The sequence below is a fragment of the Salmo salar genome, chromosome ssa19 (assembly GCF_905237065.1).
Source record: "Salmo salar chromosome ssa19, Ssal_v3.1, whole genome shotgun sequence".
NCBI lineage: Eukaryota > Metazoa > Chordata > Actinopteri > Salmoniformes > Salmonidae > Salmo > Salmo salar.
The window spans coordinates 58,699,248-58,718,355 of record NC_059460.1 but is presented as its reverse complement, the minus strand read 5'-3'; the positions used below and the strand labels follow the sequence as shown (position 1 = coordinate 58,718,355).

General features: G+C 42.4%; 1 protein-coding gene across 3 annotated transcripts in view; it reads right to left on the bottom strand.

Moving 5' to 3' along the window:
• The window catches only part of spsb3b (splA/ryanodine receptor domain and SOCS box containing 3b), a 36,654-nt gene that overhangs the window by 2,547 nt on the left and 14,999 nt on the right, over positions 1 to 19,108 (bottom strand). For 2 of the 3 annotated variants that reach the window (XM_045702550.1, XM_014158853.2), the window contains exons 2-6: positions 7,065 to 7,191; positions 5,709 to 5,898; positions 5,193 to 5,380; positions 1,160 to 1,262; positions 916 to 1,041 (exon numbers count right to left, since the gene is read on the bottom strand). In XM_045702550.1, coding sequence (XP_045558506.1) covers positions 916 to 1,041; positions 1,160 to 1,262; positions 5,193 to 5,380; positions 5,709 to 5,898; positions 7,065 to 7,184 — 727 coding nt within the window. In that variant the 5' untranslated portion in view covers positions 7,185 to 7,191. Of the gene's footprint in view, positions 1 to 915; positions 1,042 to 1,159; positions 1,263 to 5,192; positions 5,381 to 5,708; positions 5,899 to 7,064; positions 7,192 to 15,522; positions 15,629 to 19,108 lie in introns of those variants that run through there. The other variant, XM_014158854.2, reaches the window with a different exon arrangement.

The window sequence follows — 19,108 nt, the reverse complement described above, 5'->3', positions numbered from 1 at the left end:
CGGCATCTCTGTGCATTCATATTGCCCTTGATAAAATGAGGTTGTGTTCATTGTCCATAGCTTATGCCTGCCTATACCATAACCCCACCGCCACCATGGGGCACTCTGTTCACAACTTTGACGTCAGCAATCGGCACGCCCACACAATCTGCCCGGTACAGTTGAAACCGGGATTCATCTGTGAAGAGCACACTTCTTCAGCGTGCCCGTGGCCATCAAAGGGGAGCATTTTCCCACTGAAGAAGTAGGTTAAGACGCCGAACTGCAGTCAGGTCAAGGTCAGGTCAAAACCCTGGTGAGGATGATAAGCACTCAGATGAGCTTCCCCGAGACAGTTTCTGACAGTTTGTGCAGAAATTCTTTGGTTGTGCAAACCCCCAGTTTCATCAGCTGTCTGGGTGGCTGGTCTTAGACCATCCCTAAGGGGAAAAAGACGGATGTGGAGGTCCTGAGCTGGCGTGTTTACATGTGGTCTGCGGTTGTGAGGCCGGTTGGACGTACTACCAATTTCTCTAAAACGAGGAGAGAAATGAACATTCAATTCTCTGGCAACAGCTCTGGTGGAAATTCCTGGAGTCAGCAGTCCAATTGCACGCTCCCTCAACTTGAGATATCTGTGGCAATGTGTCGTGTGACAAAACGGCACATTTTAGAGTGGCCTTTTATTCTCTACAGCACAATATGCAGCTGTGGAATGATCATGCTGTTTAGTCAGCTTCTTAATATGCCACACCTGTCTGGCGGATGGATTATCTTGGCAAAGGAGAAATGCTCACTAACTGGGATGTAAACAAATTTGTGCGTATGGAAAATGTCAGGGATCTTTTATTTTAAAATCATGGAACATGGGGCCAACCCTTTACATGTTGTGTTTATATTTTTGTTCAGTATAGTTTGAAGCAAGGTGTCACTCACCTATACGTCGGCGGTTCTTATAGAAGGTAAGGGTTCCATGCCACGTGTCAAAGTGCAGCCCTATGATGGAGCCTTGGCCAAAACGGGACGAGAAATTCACCTTGTCCCCTTTGTGCTGAAGCATACCTTGAATAGGAAATGAATAAAAACCGGAGGCAAATTAGTGAATTACTATGTATAAAAGGTGAACCTGTCATATCCATAAGGCATGCCTATTCATAACAGTTGTGTGTCATTTCCTCACCTGTGTAGGAAAGTCCCCAGCTGTCCTCGTCCATCCCCAGCATACTGCAAAAACTGTGTTGGAACTTGTCCAGGTTGACCTCAGCGGTCCCGATGCCCACCATCTACATAGAAGACAAAACATACAATAGTAGGTAACAATGTTAAATACCGGCTGGCTGGTTTGTTGGCCTTGTTTGTCTGCCTGGTTGGCTGGCCTTGTTTGTCTGCCTGTCTCGCCTTGATTTGCCTTGTCTGTCTATCAAATGATCTATGCTCAGGGCTCGAATTACACACCTTGTGAAAGAAATGCCATACCCATTGTCAGCTTAAGATTTTGAAGTGGGAAAATGTATCCTGATTATATACAGGGATCTATAATGACGCTTAAGTCTGCAATGCTTTAGGCTAGAATCAAGCTTTCACAAGGAAGATATGCTTCTGATGCACATGGGGATATCTTTGGGACGTCTCTGTAATATTCAGATGCTGAGCTACGTTCTTCTATTGTCGAGGAGTAAAAAAAAGAAGAACACTGCTTGGGAAGTAATCTCTGTGACTCTCGCTATCAATTGAGCTAATCACTTTCTGAAAAATAAGATGTTTAACTAAATTGATACTTGATAGTTCAAATAAATTACAATTTTATAACATATTTATTAGGTGAATAACATTTGTGAAAATAGTCAACTTTATTTCCCCCATATTTAATTCTGTATCATGAAATAGCCTACCTTAAAGATGTCCTGAATTTCAGGAAACAAAGTTACAAAGTGGGATTAAAATAGGGAAAGGAGATACCTAGTCAGTTGCACAACTGAATGCATTTAACCGAAATGTGTCTTCCGCATTTAACCCAACCCCTCTGAATCAGAGATTTAATTGTCATTTTCTGTCAACGATCTACAGAAATTAGTCTGCTTTGTCAAAGTGGAAGAAAAATTCTAACAAGAATCACCTTTAGTAGTGATTACAGCTGTGAATATTTCTTGGGTAAGTCTAAGAGATTTGCACACCTGGATTGTACAATATTTACACATTTAAAAAAAGAATAATGTTCAAACTCTGACAAGTTGGTTGTTGATCATTGCTAGACAGCCATTTTCAAGTCTTGCCATAGATCTTAATGCCGATTTTAAGTCAAAACTGTAACTAGGCCACTTGGGAACATTCAATGTCATCTTGGTAAGCAACTCCAGTGTATATTTGGCCTCCCAGTGTCTATTGGAAAGCAGACTGAACCAGGTTTTCCTCTAGGATTTTGCCTGTGCTTAGCTCTATTCCATTTCTTTTCATGAAAAAAAAAAATCTCCCTAGTCCTTGCCGATGACAAGCAGAACCATAACATGATGCAACCACCACCAAGCTTGAAAATATGGAGAGTGGTACTCAGTGATGTTGTGTTGGATTTGCCCCAAACATAACGCTTTGTATTCAAGACAAAGTTCTGTACAGGCTTCCTTCTTTTTACTCTGTCAATTAGGTTAGTATTGTGGAATATCTACAATGTTGTTGATCCATCCTCAGTTTGCTCCTATCACCGCCATTAAACTCTGCAAACTGTTTTAACCCCCTAGAGTCGATGTCCGTGCCCCTGCAGAAATCTAGTTGGCCTAATAAGAAAAATCCCCATCAAAATACGTCAGTTTAAACTGGAGATATGTTTTTTTTGAATGGGCTGCGTCGCAATCTCTCGCATCCGCCAATAACTTGTGATTTTATTTTAATTCCACCCTAGTCATAGGCCTAAGCCTCCCAGGAATGCTCAGAATTGACCAACTAACAGCTGCTTTTACAAAACAATTCTCCCACGGGGGTCATGCCCCAGGACCCCCCTAGCTTCTTCCTCCCTGGGTACAGCAGTGAGGGCAAGTAATGGTACCATGGGAAAGCCCCGCTGACAGCCCTCATTCACTAGTGCTAATACACACGGATCACTCTCAAACAATGTTCTGCTTTTACCCCTATTGTAAGGTTTAAAAACAAACACGATAACTTTCTCCATATTGGAAGGCATTGTTTTCATTTTAGTCTACACTAACTTCTCAGGGCTACGTGGGACGCTACCGTCCCACCCACGGTTCACACTATTCAACAGCCAGTGAAAAATCGGAGCGCCAAATTCAAAACAAAAAAATGTCATAATTCAAAAGTTCTCAAACATACAACTATTTTACACCATTTTAAAGATAAACCTCCCCTTAATCCAACCACATTGTCCGATTTCAAAAAGGCTTTTTGGCGAAAGCATAAAGTTAGATTATGTTAGGACAGTGCCAACACAAGAAAAACCACACAGCCATTTTCCAAGCAGGAGAGGGGTCACAAACACCATAGATACAGCTATAATTAAGCACTAACCTTTGACGATCTTCATCAGATGACACTCCTAGGACTCAATGTTACACAATACATGTATGTTTTGTTCGATAAAGTTCATATTTATATCCAAAAACCCCATTTTACATTGGCGCGTGATGTTCAGAAAATATTTTTCTTCAAACTGCCGGTGAATCAGCACAACAATTTACAAAAATACTCATCATAAACGTTGATCAAATATTAAACTGTTATTCAAAGAATTATAGATAAACATTTCCTGAATGCAACCGCTGTGACAGATTTCAAAAAAGCTTCACGGGGAAAACACACTTTGCAATAATCTGAGTACAGCGCTCAGAAAAATACATCATACAATACAGATACCCGCCATTTTGGAGTCATCTAAAATCATAAATAGCATTATAAATATTCACTTATCTTTGATGATCTTCATCAGAAGGCACTGCCAGGAATCCCAGGTCCACAATAAATGTTGTTTTGTTCGATAAAGTCCATCATTTATGTCCAAATACCTCCTTGTTGTTTGCGCGTTCAGTAAGCTACTCCAAATGTAGGAAGCACGCCGAAAATTTCACGATGAAAAGTAAAAAGTTATATTTACGTTCGTTGAAACATGTACAACGTTGCATAGCATCAATGTTTAAGGCCTTTTTAACATAAAACTTCAATAATATTCCAACCGGACGATTCCAATGTCTTGAAAAACGTTATGGAACACAGCTACCTCATCACGTGAAAGCGCGCCAATGAACTCATGTCATTTTCTGAGTCACCAACTTCCCGGCCTTCTTGTTCGCTCTGTGTTCACCGCAAAAGCCTGGAACTAGGTTCTAAAGACTGTTGACATCTAGTGGAAGCCTTCGGAAGTGCAAAATGAACCCTAAGTCACTGTGTGTTAGATAGGCAATGACTTGAAGACTACAAGTATCAGATTTCCCACTTCCTGGTTGGATTCTTCTCAGGCTTTTGCCTGCCATATGAGTTCTGTCATACTCACAGACATCATTCAAACAGTTTTAGAAACTTCAGAGTGTTTTCTATCCACAGCTACTAATAATATGCAAATATTTGACTCTGGGCCCGAGTATTAGGCAGTTTACTCTGGGCACGTTTTTCATCCGAAATCAAAAATACTGCCCCCTATACCTTGACAGGCTAACAATGTTACTCTATATATTTATCGGATATTCACTTTCTGCTTCACACTTATTAAATTACTATTATTTTAAAATTAACATGTAATGTGCCAAATTTATAAAATACATTGGCAAATTCAGAAGGGAAGAGTGAAACTTTCTGGTATCAACATGTATTATAACTGGGATGGCACTGTATCAGTCCACTGTAGATGGAGTACTCTGTCCATAGTAAGTCTCACCTGAGACAGGATAGACTGGGAAACAGAGCCAGTTTCCGACTCAGTCTCGGGGGGTGGTTGAATTTTCAGTTTAGAACTTCATCATTTGGGATATCAGCGAAAACGCCATCGGGAGTACAATAACTTGTAGCCTTAAGTTTAGTTAACAAGTCTCTACATGTTCAACATTCCTACAGACTTTCGTTGAATTTCCACGACACTTGTTAACTTTTAACAATTTGACCCCTGTCTATACTGTAGCTATACTGTGGGCCTACAGTATCTGTAAACATGTAAGGGTTAAGGTTAACCCACTTAGGGTAATTCCTGACCTGGATGTTTTTTGCGTACGTACCATGTCTGTGCCATAGACGGGTGACGTCATCTTGATCTCCCAGAAGTGCTGTCCATCTGTCAGCTCCTTGGTGCCACGGATGGCGGCTGTGCCACAGCTGTACTCAGAGTGGAAGCTCACCTTGCGGTTGTCACAGCTCAGGAGCGCTGCATTGGACTTAACGCCCTCGTCCCACACCCAGTCAAAACCTGCATAGAGACAATATGATGGTTATCCACAGTAATTCATGACCCATCCATTGATAAGACCTGCTGCATTTTCCAGGAACAATGTTTAAGCTATACTGTGCATGCTCATATACATAATAGCTCCACATCCATTCAAAACGTGGACACACACATACTGCGCACACAGTATTGTCAGCCCACATCAGAACACAGAAACTGACATCGCTTGACAGTACAAAGAGGAGACAATTATTAATTCACCTATACAGTAAACACAGACCAGACTAAGTGAAAGACATACACAGATCCATAGTTCCCCAACCCTGTTCCTATCCTTCCCACTACACACCCTTGTCCTCCTCTCCACACAGGCAGTCGTTGAGGGGCTGGAAGCCCTGCAGCAGAGCCCCAGGGCTTGTTTCCTCCTGGGCGTCACAGTGACAGTAGGACTCCCCTGTCACAGGCACCGTGTCGGACACAACGTCTGTCACCTCCGGGGTGACGGCCAGGTAATCCACTTCTGAGTCCGAGTCGCTGATCTGATTGACGCACATGGGATAGACAGAGATGGTCAAGGCTACCGAGTTGGACATTTGAGAATGTCCCTAGTTTTAACTGAGAGAACAGGTGGACTGAACCACACTTGAGAAGACTAATTTGTGAAAATCTGAGGAATTCGCAGTCGGAGTGCTTTCAGAAAGAAAAAAAAAAAAAAAAATTAAAAACAATTAAAAAAAAAAATTATAATCAAATAATCGACTAGCTTGGCTTAAATTAAGACAAAACCAAAAACTAGCTTAGTAGGTCCTGTTTGAGAAACGTCTGGAAATACTGTGCACTGCAACCTCTCCTCAGTCGGTTACCTCAACTAAAGCACCGAGCTCGTTCAGGTTCTTTAAAGCTTCTATAGGTTGACCCTTTCCCTAAAGAGAGCCCTTGCATTCCCATTGGAGCGCAAGCAGGGTGTGCCAACATTTAAAAATAGACCTGTGCCACAAATACGGACCATCCATGTCTTAGGAGTCCCATTCAGTAGACACAGCCATTTTGAGACAGTTGAATCCACCATGGAAAACTACTGGCTCTAACGAGGTCATATTTTCGATCATGCCGTGGCCTCGTGCTCTCTCTGTCTCAGCATTCTCCCATTGCTCTTTCAACTCTTATCACCCCCTCTCTACCCTAACGCCTCTCTGGGTCTGCCCCAAACACACACACACACACACTCTTACCTTTCATCACTCCACCCTTTCTATTCTTTATTTTTTCGAACCACCTGTAGTCCTCGCGCCACTCCTCCCACCTTTTACTTCTCACCACTGCACTCCTCCCTCTGTGTCCCTCTCTCTCTCACTCATCTCCATCACTATCACTGCCCCCTCTATCACTGCCCCACTCCCTCTCAATCCAATATAAGGGCTTTATTGGCATGGGAAACATATGTTTACATTGCCAAAGCAAGTGAAATAGATAAACAAAAGTGAAATAAACAATAAAAAATGAACAGTAAACATTACACTTACAAAATTTCCCAAATAATAAAGACATTTCAAATGTCATATGTCTATATACAGTGTTGTAATGATGTGCAAATAGTTAAAGTAGCAAAGGGAAAATAAATAAACAAATATAGGTTGCATTTACAATGGTAAATATAACCTACTCCCCCCCCACTTCCATCCATCCCCCTTCTCCCGGTTCTCACCTGTGTGTGTTCGTCGCCCCACTCTTCTCTGTCATTCACCAGTACCACGGCGTCAATGTCTCGTCGGATGTCGCTCCACACGTAGTGCGGAGCTTGGCTGTTCCTGCTTCTCCGTAGCATGGCCGCTCTAAAGGGACAGGAAGGAAAATAAATTTAAAAAAAATCACAAATAAATGAAATATAACATACATAATATACAATACAAAGGATTGTCATAAAACATTAGTAATATAATTTTATAACCTATATCCCACAATTTCAGCATGGTGAACTTATGTTGGCAGACATGTGCATCCCATTGCCCTACTTGAAACTAGGCGAAATATGTTTCGAAGATCACACTACACACGTTCAACTTGAATCATTTATATGCCCTGCTGGTGGGAACAATATGATCAGTTAAAATACTCAGTCACATGTAGTGGTGAAGTTGAAATATCAATGGCGTTGATGTAGCATCTAATAAAATATATTATATTTGGAAACAACATTGATTTTATTGGTTTATTTGGGTTACATGATCCAGATAGGGATGTCATTTGGCATAAGAAATGACACAAGATTGTTTTTCAAATACTGAAAGGGAGACAGCACTGAGCAAGTGTTCATTTCAACTAACTCACTTCAAACATTATACAAACAGGCAAACTAGGTCGATTGTATCCTCTTTCACCCCTACCCCCTTACCTCTATGGGCAATACAAGATGCCAAGTATTTTTATTTAACTAGGCAAGTCAGTTAAGAACAAATTCTTATTTACAATGACGGCCTACTCTGGCCAAACCCAGACGACGCTGGACCAATTGTGTCGCCCTATGGGACTCCCAATCACGGCCAGATGTGAACGAAGTACTATAGTGATGCTTCTTGCACCGAGATGCAGTGCCTTAGACCGCTGCGCCACTCTGGAGCCCAAAACTAGTCCTTGAGACAGCACTGAAACAAAGGTTTGGGGTCAATACCATTTGAATTCGGTCAATTCAGGAATTAAACTGAAACTAGAAAGGGTCATTTTTCAAGAAAAATTGTGTGACTTGCTTCAGCTGTCCAAAAGTATTTTTTGTAGAAGTTGTTGGAGGCTAGTGTGGTGGGAAAGTAACAGCAGAAGTAGTGACTGCAGTACAGGAGGTGGAAAAAGTACCCTATACACACACAACACACACACACACACACACACACACACACACACACACACAACTTAAGTAAAATAAACCTACCCTGATAGAAAATGACTCAAGGTGAAAATCACCCAGTAAAATACTACTTGAGTAAAAGTCTAAAATTATTTGGTTTTAAATATACTTATGTATCAAAAGTAAAAGTATAAATCATTTCAAATTCCTTATTCTAAGCAAACCAGACAGCACCATCTTGTTTTTTTACGGATAGCCAGGGCCACACTACAACACGTCGACATCATTTACCAATGAATCACGTGTGTTTAGTGAGTCCGCCAGATCAGAGGCAGCTGGGATGACCAGGGATGTTCTCTTGATAAGTGCATGAATTGGACCATTTTCCTGTCCTTCTAAGCATTCAAAATGTAATTAATTATTTACGGTGTCAGGGAAATTGTATGGAGTAAAAAGTACATTATATTCTTTAGGAATGTAGTGAAGTAAATGTAGTCCAAACTATAAATAGTAAAGTAAAGTACAGATACCGCAAAGTAGTACTTTAAAGTTTTTTACTTAAGTACTTTACAGCACTGCTGCAGTAGTGGTGGAATAGTGACTGTTGCAGTAGTGACTGTAGGCCAGTAGTAGAAGTAGACTAGTATTGACAGTGGTAGTAGTAGTCCTAGTAGTTGTAGAAGTAGTAGCAGTACACTGCAGCAGTAATAATTACTGTTGTAGATAGGTAGGCTAAATGGCAGGCTAATGGTCATTACAAGCCACGTGGTTCAAGCCCTGAATGCCGATTGGCTGAAAGCCGTGGTATATCAAACCATATACCACGGATATGACCCCCCCAAAAAAATACTATAATTACGTTGGTAACCAGTTTATAATAACAATAAGGCACCTCGGGGGTTTGTGGTGTATGGCCAATATTGTCACGCCTGTTCCCGCTCTCCCTCTCTGGCGCTCGAGGGCGCCAGGCTGCCCTTCATTACGCACACCTGTCACCAACATTATGCGCATCAGTGCTCAGTGGACTCACCTGGACTCCTTCACTTTGTTGATTGCCTTCCCTATTTCTGTCTGCTCCTCAGTTTGTTCCCTGTGTCAGCATTAATGTCGTTCTGTGTTCATGTCTAGACGCTGTCCTGTCCTGTTCCATGTCCGTTGCTAATTAAAATGTTCACTCCCTGTACTTGTTTCTCGTCTACCAGCGTCGATCCTTACAAATATACCACGACTTGGGGCTGTATCCAGACACTTGCATCGTTCATAAGAACAGCACTTAGCTGTGGTATAATTGCCATATACCAAACCTCCTCATGCCTTATTGCTTAATTATAACTCAGTGTCACGTCTTGACCATAGTAAGATGTGATTTTCGATGGTAGAGTAGGTCAGGGCGTGACAGGGGGTGTTTTGTGTTTTTCTATGTTTAAGTTCTAGTTTTTCTATTTCTATGTTGGTTTTTTCGGGGTTGATCTCCAATTGGAGGCAGCTGGTCCTCGTTACCTCTGATTGGAGATCATATTTAAGTAGGGGTTTTTCTTCCAGGGTGATTATCTTTTGAGTAGTGTTTGTTTCTCTCTGCGTCACGATTTGTTGTTTTGTAAATTCAGTTATTTATGTTTTGCAAAGTTTCACGGATTTAATGAATTGTGGAACTACAACCACGCTGCACTTTGGTCCGATCCTTTCGACAGCCGTGACACTCAATTTCGTGTTCTGCATACGAAAAGCCCTTAGCTGTGGTATATTGGCCATATACCACACCCCCTCATGCCTTATTGCTTAATAATAACTCCGCTTCGCATCCTGCCTAAGAACAGCACTTAGCCGTGGTATATTGGCCATATACCACAACCCTTGGGCCTTACTGCTTAAATATACCACGGCTAAGGGCTGTTCTTATGCACGACGCATTGCGGAGTATACCACTGCCTAAATGCTATTATTAACTGGTTACCAACAATAGTAAGAGTTTTTTTGTCACACATGCATACATGCATACATATATACTGCTCAAAAAAATAAAGGGAACACTTAAACAACAATGTAACGCCAAGTCAATCACACTTCTGTGAAATCAAACTGTCCACTTAGGAAGCAACACTGATTGACAATACATTTCACATGCTGTTGTGCAAATGGAATAGACAACAGGTGGAAATTATAGGCAATTAGCAAGACACCCCCAATAAAGAAGTGGTTCTGCAGGTGGTAACCACAGACCACTTCTCAGTTCCTATGCTTCCTGGCTGATGTTTTGGTCACTTTTGAATGCTGCCGGTGCTTTCACTCTAGTGGTAGCATGAGACGGAGTCTACAACCCACACAAGTGGCTCAGGTAGTGCAGCTCATCCAGGATGGCACATCAATGCGAGCTGTGGCAAGAAGGTTTGCTGTGTCTGTCAGCATAGTGTCCAGAGCATGGAGGCGCTACCAGGAGACAGGCCAGTACATTAGGAGACGCGGAGGAGGCCGTAGGAGGGCAACAACCCAGCAGCAGGACCGCTACCTCCGCCTTTGTGCAAGGAGGAGCAGGAGGAGCACTGCCAGAGCCCTGCAAAATGACCTCCAGCAGGCCACAAATGTGCATGTGTCTGCTCAAACGGTCAGAAACAGACTCCATGAGGGTGGTATGAGGGCCCGACGTTCACAGGTGGGGGTTGTGCTTATAGCCCAACACCGTGCAGGACGTTTGGCATTTGCCAGAGAACACCAAGATTGGCAAATTCGCCACTGGCGCCCTGTGCTCTTCACAGATGAAAGCAGGTTCACACTGAGCACTTGACAGACATGACAGAGTCTGGAGACGCCGTGGAGAACGTTCTGCTGCCTGCAACATCCTCCAGCATGACCGGTTTGGCGGTGGGTCAGTCATGGTGTGGGGTGGCATTTCTTTGGGGGGGGCCGCACAGCCCTCCATGTGTTCGCCAGAGGTAGCCTGACTGCCATTAGGTACCGAGATGAGATCCTCAGACCCCTTGTGAGACCATATGCTGGTGCGGTTGGCCCTGGGTTCCTCCTAATGCAAGACAATGCTAGACCTCATGTGGCTGGAGTGTGTCAGCAGTTCCTGCAAGAGGAAGGCATTGATGCTATGGACTGGCCCGCCCGTTCCCCAGACCTGAATCCAGTTGAGCACACCTGGGACATCATGTCTCGCTCCATCCACCAACGCCACGTTGCACCACAGACTGTCCAGGAGTTAGCGGATGCTTTAGTCCAGGTCTGGGAGGAGATCCCTCAGGAGACCATCCGCCACCTCATCAGGAGCATGCCCAGGCGTTGTAGGGAGTTCATACAGGCACGTGGAGGCCACACACACTACTGAGCCTCATTTTGACTTGTTTTAAGGACATTACATCAAAGTTGGATCAGCCTGTAGTGTGGTTTTCCACTTTAATTTTGAGTGTGACTCCAAATCCAGACCTCCATGGGTTGATAAATTGGATTTCCATTGATTATTTTTGTGTGATTTTGTTGTCAGCACATTCAACTATGTAAAGAAAAAAGTTTTTAATCAGATTATTTCATTCATTCAGATCTAGGAAGTGTTATTTTAGTGTTCCCTTTATTTTTTTGAGCAGTGTATATTGTTTAATACTGTTTAAGCCATTCAGCATCCATGACCCAAACTACCCAGATTATAATCAGTTTTATGTGCTTCCCCAGTTAAAGATGAGATCCGCGACAGGTGAAACAGCGCCACTAGTCGCCCCAGGCGCATTTGTTATTGTTGTGTCAAATCGGATGGCCTGTTGTCCGGGCCTCTGGTAGTCTCTATGGGGGTGCCACAGGGTTCAATTCTTGGGCCAACTCTTTTCTCTGTATACATCAATGATATCGCTCTTGCTGCTGGTGAGTCTCTGATCCACCTCTACGCAGACGACACCATTCTGTATACTTCTGGCCCTTCTTTGGACACTGTTAACAACCCTCCAGACGAGCTTCAATACAACTCTCCTTCCGTGGCCTCCAACTGCTCTTAAATACAAGTACAACTAAATGCATGCTCTTCAACCGATCGCTGGCTGCACCTGCCTGCCCGTCCAGCATCACTACTCTGGATGGTTCTGACTTAGAATATGTGGACAACTACAAATACCTAGGTGTCTGGTTAGACTGTAAACTCTCCTTCCAGACTCACATCAAACATCTCAGATCCAAAGTTAAATCTATAATTGGCTTCCTATTTCGCAACAAAGCATCCCTCACTCATGCTGCCAAATATACCCTCGTAAATCTGACCATCCTGCCGATCCTTGACTTCGGTGATGTCATTTACAAAATAGCCTCCAATACCCTACTCAATAAACTGGATGCAGTCTATCACAGTGCCATCCGTTTTGTCACCAAAGCCCCATATACTACCCACCACTGCGACCTGTACGCTCTTGTTGGCTGGCCCTCGCTTCATACTCGTCGCCAAACCCACTGGTTCCAGGTCATCTACAAGACCCTGCTAGGTAAAGTCCCGGCTTATCTCCGCTCACAGGTCACCATAGCAGCACCCACCTGTAGCACGCGCTCCAGCAGGTATATCTCTCTGGTCACCCCCAAAGCCAATTCCTCCTTTGGCCGTCTCTCCTTCCAGTTCTCTGCTGCCAATGACTGGAACGAACTACAAAAATCTCAAACTGGAAACACTTACCTCCCTCACTAGCTTTAAGCACCAGCTGTCAGAGCAGCTCACAGATCACTGAACCTCTACATAGCCCATCTATAATTTAGCCTAAACAACTACCTCTTCCCTACTGTATTTATTTACTTTGCACCCCATTATTTCTACTTTCTTCAACTACAAATCTACCATTCCAGTATTTTACTTGCTATATTGTATTTACTTTGCCACCATGGCCTTTTTTGCCTTTACCTCCCTTATCTCACCTCATTTGCTCACATTGTATAGACTTGTTTTTCTACTGTATTATTGACTGTATGTTTGTTTTACTCCATGTGTAACTCTGTGTTGTTGTATGTGTCGAACTGCTTTGCTTTATCTTGGCCAGGTCGCAATTGTAAATGAGAACCTGTTCTCAACTTGCCTACCTGGTGAAATAAAAAAATAAAATTGTTATCGTTTTGTTCTTTAAAAGGAAGAGATGATGGCCTCCCGAGTGGCACAGCAGTCTAAGGCACTGCATTGCAGTGTTGCAGCGTCACTACAACTTCGGGTTTGATTCCAGTCTGTGGCATTACCGGCCATGACCGGGAGTCCCATAGGGCTGCGCACAATTGGCCCAGCGTCGTCCGGGTTAGGGGAGGGTTTGGCCGGGGGGGCTTTACTTGTCTCATCACGCTCTAGCGACTCCTTGTGGCGGGCCGGGCGCCTGCAGTCTGACAATGGTCGTCAGTTGAACGGCGTTTCCCACGACACATTGGTGCGGCTGGCTTCCGGATTAAGCGAGTTGGTGTTAGCGTGATTTGGCAGGTCATGTTTCGGAGGACGCATGACTCGACTTTCGCCTCTCCCGAGCCCGTTGGGGAGTTGCAGCGATGAGACAAGATCGTAATCACGAAATTGGGGAGAAAAGGGGGGTAAAAAAAATATATATAAAAAGGAGATCAGCAACGTATTGAAATAAAAATTGTAGTACATGCTCTGCTGTTCTATCGCGTGTGCATGATGTGTAAGGATGTCTGAGGGAATAAAACAGTGTTTGTTGGTTGGAGTAACCTATTTGTTGTTGTAATATTGCATACGGACGTGGTAGTGTCACAGCAACGGATTCCAACTTTAATTCAACAGTGGGAAGTTACTTTCATTAAGCTATTTGATGTGGTCACTAAAACAGCTGTATCTCTTGCTTGATAGAAGATAGTTGTCTACCTTGTTGGGAAAGTGGTCAAAATTTCAGTTTTATCTAAAAGTTGTAAGAAAAAGTAGTTGATATGGTTACTTAAATAGCTGTATCTCTGGATTGGTATTATATTTTTCTAATCCGATTCCAGATTTGAATAGCAGAAAAATAGGTAAAGATGTCATGTGCTCTAAATTTTTGTTTAACTTGTTGGGGAAGTGGTCAAAATAGCTGATTTGTGCAAAAGTCCGTTTTTACAGTGAAGTCAACGTTGATTTAACTATGGGAAATTTAGAATGTCTGAAATTGGAATTTAACTGAATTGAAATGGAATTTCAGTTAGCTTCCTGAATTTAAATAGAACTGACCCCTAGCCTGCTTGAAACATATAGGCTCCACAGAAAAACACACAAACTGAACTCTGGAGTTGCTAACCTATATTCTCCCTTGTTTGAGGTTGAAGTACTGTTGCTCCATATGGACTGTTTCCACATGTAAGTTTGACCTTTAAATCCAACATGCCTTCTAGTGTGCCACTTTGGCAGTGAGTCTGCAGTCTGTGAGCCAGTTCACGAGATCAACAGTGATAATGTTTGACCCACTGACTGCATCGAGTGATGTGATCATAAATTATTAAGCCCCTGGGTGGGGTTGGGGGAATCGGATGGGGGTTGGGGGTGGAGGCCCACTTATGTCCCTATGATAAGGATTTGATTTGGGGTCAAATAATGTATGCTGAGAGGAGTTGAGCCGACATGGAATCTGCAACTGATGGCATGCCTTGCTTAGGCCTAATGTTTCCACAGAAAACAGGTGGCAGCTGGGTAGACTGCTGTCCAAACAGGTGCACCAGATAATTGCCAATGGTTTAGATAAGGGAGTCTGATGCGCCTCACTTTAACAGTGCTTAGCCTATATACTCTATCACCGTCATCTGAGTAACGCAGGCTGCATCCATGGCTCCACGTCAATCAAAATCAAATGTATGTTATCTGGATACAAGCTCAACCCATTTCTTTTTATGCATGAGCACCAAACACATAGGTTGTTTATTTTCTTAATACATTTTTATTCAGAGCCAAGTTTGCATTGCTCTTAGCTTACTTCCTTATGTCCAAGATGCAATGGGTTATTTAGTAAACATTTATATGTAAGTAGTTTCTCCCTGAATTTAAGTAAATATTGGTTTTCCAATCCATAAGTCCCTAATGATTTCCTATATATTCATTACATAGTAATACAGTTAGTTGAACCAAAAGTGTAATTTGTCATTGTACACCGTTAAAGTTGACATTTTTGATTCACTTAAAAGCCATAGGCTGGCTATACTTAACTGATATCTAAGGACTGTCAAATATATAAGGACTGTCTAATATATAACACAATAGCCATTTAAATTTCAGTCATTTAGCAGACAGACTTATCCAGAGAATTTACAGGAGCAATTATAGTTAAGTGCCTTGTCCAATGCTCTTAACCGCTAGGCTACCTGCCCCCCGACTTTCATTAAACTAGGAAAAGGTTCCTACCTTATAGTTGTCTTCTTATGATCTATTTTGCATGGTAGGTCTTCTATACCAGACTCCTGAGTGTGACAGGTGCAACTTGCTCAGTGACCTAGTTCCCTGCACACCAGACAGCAACAATACCCTTACACGCCCACACCTAGCACTGATTGGATAAGTGTGCTAAAAGGGAGGAGTCTATGCTAATTTGCCTATCTAGATTGGGTAGATATAAAATTCTGGTAGAGTTTGTATTGTGGCTTTATGTAGGTGTCATTTGTGGCAGTATTAACAGGCTTTACTTATTGATGCATGTTCTCATTGCCCTGGTTAGATAAAGCATGAGAATTCGGAACAGACAGTAAATATTTATTTGATAATATTGTCAAAATTTGATATTACAAAAATATATTTTTTTAAGTTTACCTTTATGAACATCAGGAAATATTCAAGGGAAATGAATTACCTTTATAGCCAAAATGAGAAAGGTGGCATTCCTGAACGTCAAGGGCCAAAGCATAAGCGACATTTAAAACATTTGTTTTAGAGCAAATGCAACGTCTGCAGTCATTAAAATTCACACGCGAGGGGGGGGAAAAGGGTTCTAGGGTAGGTACAGAAATCCTAATCACAAAATTCAATAGAGGCCAAGGCTGCATGACCGCACTTGCAGTATGTGGCCTCAAAGCTTCCTTAAAACCTGTTGTGGATAGGGGGCAGTATTTTCACGGCCGGGTGAAAAAAAACATACCCGATTTAATCTGGTTACTACTCTTGCCCAGAAACTAGAATATGCATATAATTAGTAGATTTGGATAGAAAACACTCTAAAGTTTCTAAAACTGTTTGATTGGTGTCTGAGTATAACAGAACTCATATGGCAGGCAACAACCTGAGAAGATTCCAAGCAGGAAGTGGCCTGTCTGACAATTTGTAGTCCTTCTGTTGCATCTCTATCGAAATTACAGTATCTGAGCTGTTACGTGACACTTTAAGGCTCTCTAAAGCATTCAGAAACCGGATTGAGGCGTCTCCTGTCTCTGGGCAGATAACAGCAGCACAGTTTGTCAGTGGACTGCCTGGTTACAGAGACTGGAGATGCGCGTTCACGAGACCTTGCTATTTTTTATTTTCCTCTTTGAATGAATACAACATTGTCCGGTTGGAATATTATCGCTATTTTATGAGAAAAATATCATAAAAATTGATTTTAAACAGCGTTTGACATGCTTCTAAGTACAGTAATGGAACATTTTGAAAAAATTTCACAAAATGCGCTCGCACGTTACCCTTTGGATAGTGACCTGAACGCACGAACAAAACTGAGGTATTTGGATACAACTATGGATTATTTGGAACAAAAACAACATTTGTTGTTGAAGTAGAAGTCCTGGGAGTGCATTCTGACGAAGAACAGCAAAGGTAATACCATTTTTCTAATAGTAATTCTGAGTTTAGTGAGCCCCGAAGTTGGCGGGTGTCTGAAAAGCTAGCTTGTGATGGCTGAGCTATGTACTCAGAATATTGCAAAATGTGCTTTCGCCAAAAAGCTATTTTAAAATCTGGCATAGCGGTTGCATAAAGGAGTTCTGTATCTATAATTCTTAAAATAATTATGTATTTTGTCAACGTTTATGATGAGTAATTTAGTAAATTCACCGGAAGTTTTGGGTGGGAATGCTAGTTCTGAACATCACATGCTAATGAACAAAACATGCAGTATATGTAAACTTCTGACCCACTGGGAATGTGATGAAAGAAATAAAAGCTGAAATAAATCATTCTCTACTATTATTCTGACATTTCACATTCTTAAAATAAAGTAGTAATCCTAACTGACCTAAGACAGGGAATTGTTAGTAGGATTAAATGTCAAGAATTGTGAAAAAATGAGTTTAAATGTTGTTGGCTAAGGTGTATGTAAACTTCCCACTTCAACTGTATAGTGCATTCGGAAAGTATTCAGACCAAGACTTTTTGTTACATTACAGCCTCATTCGAAAATTGATTACACCATTTTTTCTCCCATCAATCTACACACAATACCCCGAAAATATCACATTTACATAAGTATTCAGACCCTTTATTCAGTACTTTGTTGAAGCACCTTTGGCAGTGATTACAGCCTCAAGTCTGGGTATGATGTTACAAGCTTGGCAAACCTGTATTTGGGGAGTTCCTCCCATTCTTCTCTACAGATCCTTTCAAGCTCTGTCCGGTTGGATGGGGAGCGTTGCTGCACAGCTATTTTAAGCTCTCTCCAGTGATGTTTGATCAGGTTCAAGTCCGGGCTCTGGCTGGGCCACTCAAGAACATTCAGAGACTTGTCCCAAAGCCACTCCTTCATTGTCTTGGCTGTGTGCTTAGGATCGTTGTCCTGTTGGAAAGTAAACCTTTGCCCCAGTCTGAGGTCCTGAGCGCTCTGAAGCAGGTTTTCATCAAGGATCTCTCTGTACTTTGCTCCGTTCATCTTTCCCTCGACTAGTCTCCCAGTCCCTGCCGCTGAAAAACATCCCCACTTCATGATGCTGCCACCACCATGCTTCACCGTAGGGATGGTGGCAGGATTTCTCCAGACGTGATGCTTGGCATTCAGGCCATAGAGTTCAATCTTGGTTTCATCAGACCAGAGAATCTTGTTTCTCATGGTCAGAGTCCTTTAGGTGCCTTTTGGCAAAAACCAAGCGGGCTGTCATATGCATTTTAGTGAGGAGTGGTTTCCATCTGGCCACTCTATTATAAAGGCCTGATTGGTGGAGTGCTGCAGAAATTGTTGTCCTTCTGGAAGGTTCTCCCATCTCCACAGAGGAACCATCGGGTTCTTGGTCACCTCCCTGACCAGGGCCCTGCTCAGTTTTGCAGGGCGGCCAGCTCTAGGAAGAGTCTTGGTGGTTCCAAACTTCTTCCATTGAAGAATGATGGAGGCCACTGTGTTCTTGGGGACCTTCATTGCTGCAGACATGATTCAGTACCCTTCCCCAGATTTGTGCTTCGATACAATCCTGTCTCGGCGCACTACGGACAATTCCTTCAACCTCATGGCTTAGTTTTTGCTCTGACATGTACTGTCAACTGTGGGACCTTATATAGACAGGTGTGTGCCTTTCCAAATCATGTCCAATCAATTGAATTGACCACAGGTGGACTCTAATCAAGTTGTAAAAACGTTTCAAGGATAATCAATGGAAACAAGAAGCACCTGAACTCAATTTCGAGTATCATAGCAAAGAGTCTGAATACTTATGTAAATAAGGTATTTAAAAATCTAAAACCTGTTTTTTGCTTTGTCATTATGGGGTATTGTGTGTAGATTGATGAGGAAAATGTTTTATTTACGGCTGTAACGTAACAAAATGTGGAACAAGGGAAGGTGTCTGAATACTTTCCGAATGCACTGCATAATGTAATGGAACTGAGAGTCATGATCAAGGACTAGCCTATTCATAGACGCTAGCTAACTCTAGCATCTATTCACGAAAAGGTATCTTCAATCCAGGGGTTTTGTTAAGAGCCCTGAACCTTAAAACGCATCGCTTGCGCATATAACAGATTTAACGCAAAGGCAACTGATTGGTTGTTTATTTTTGGAGGCGAGCGCAACACTCAAGCC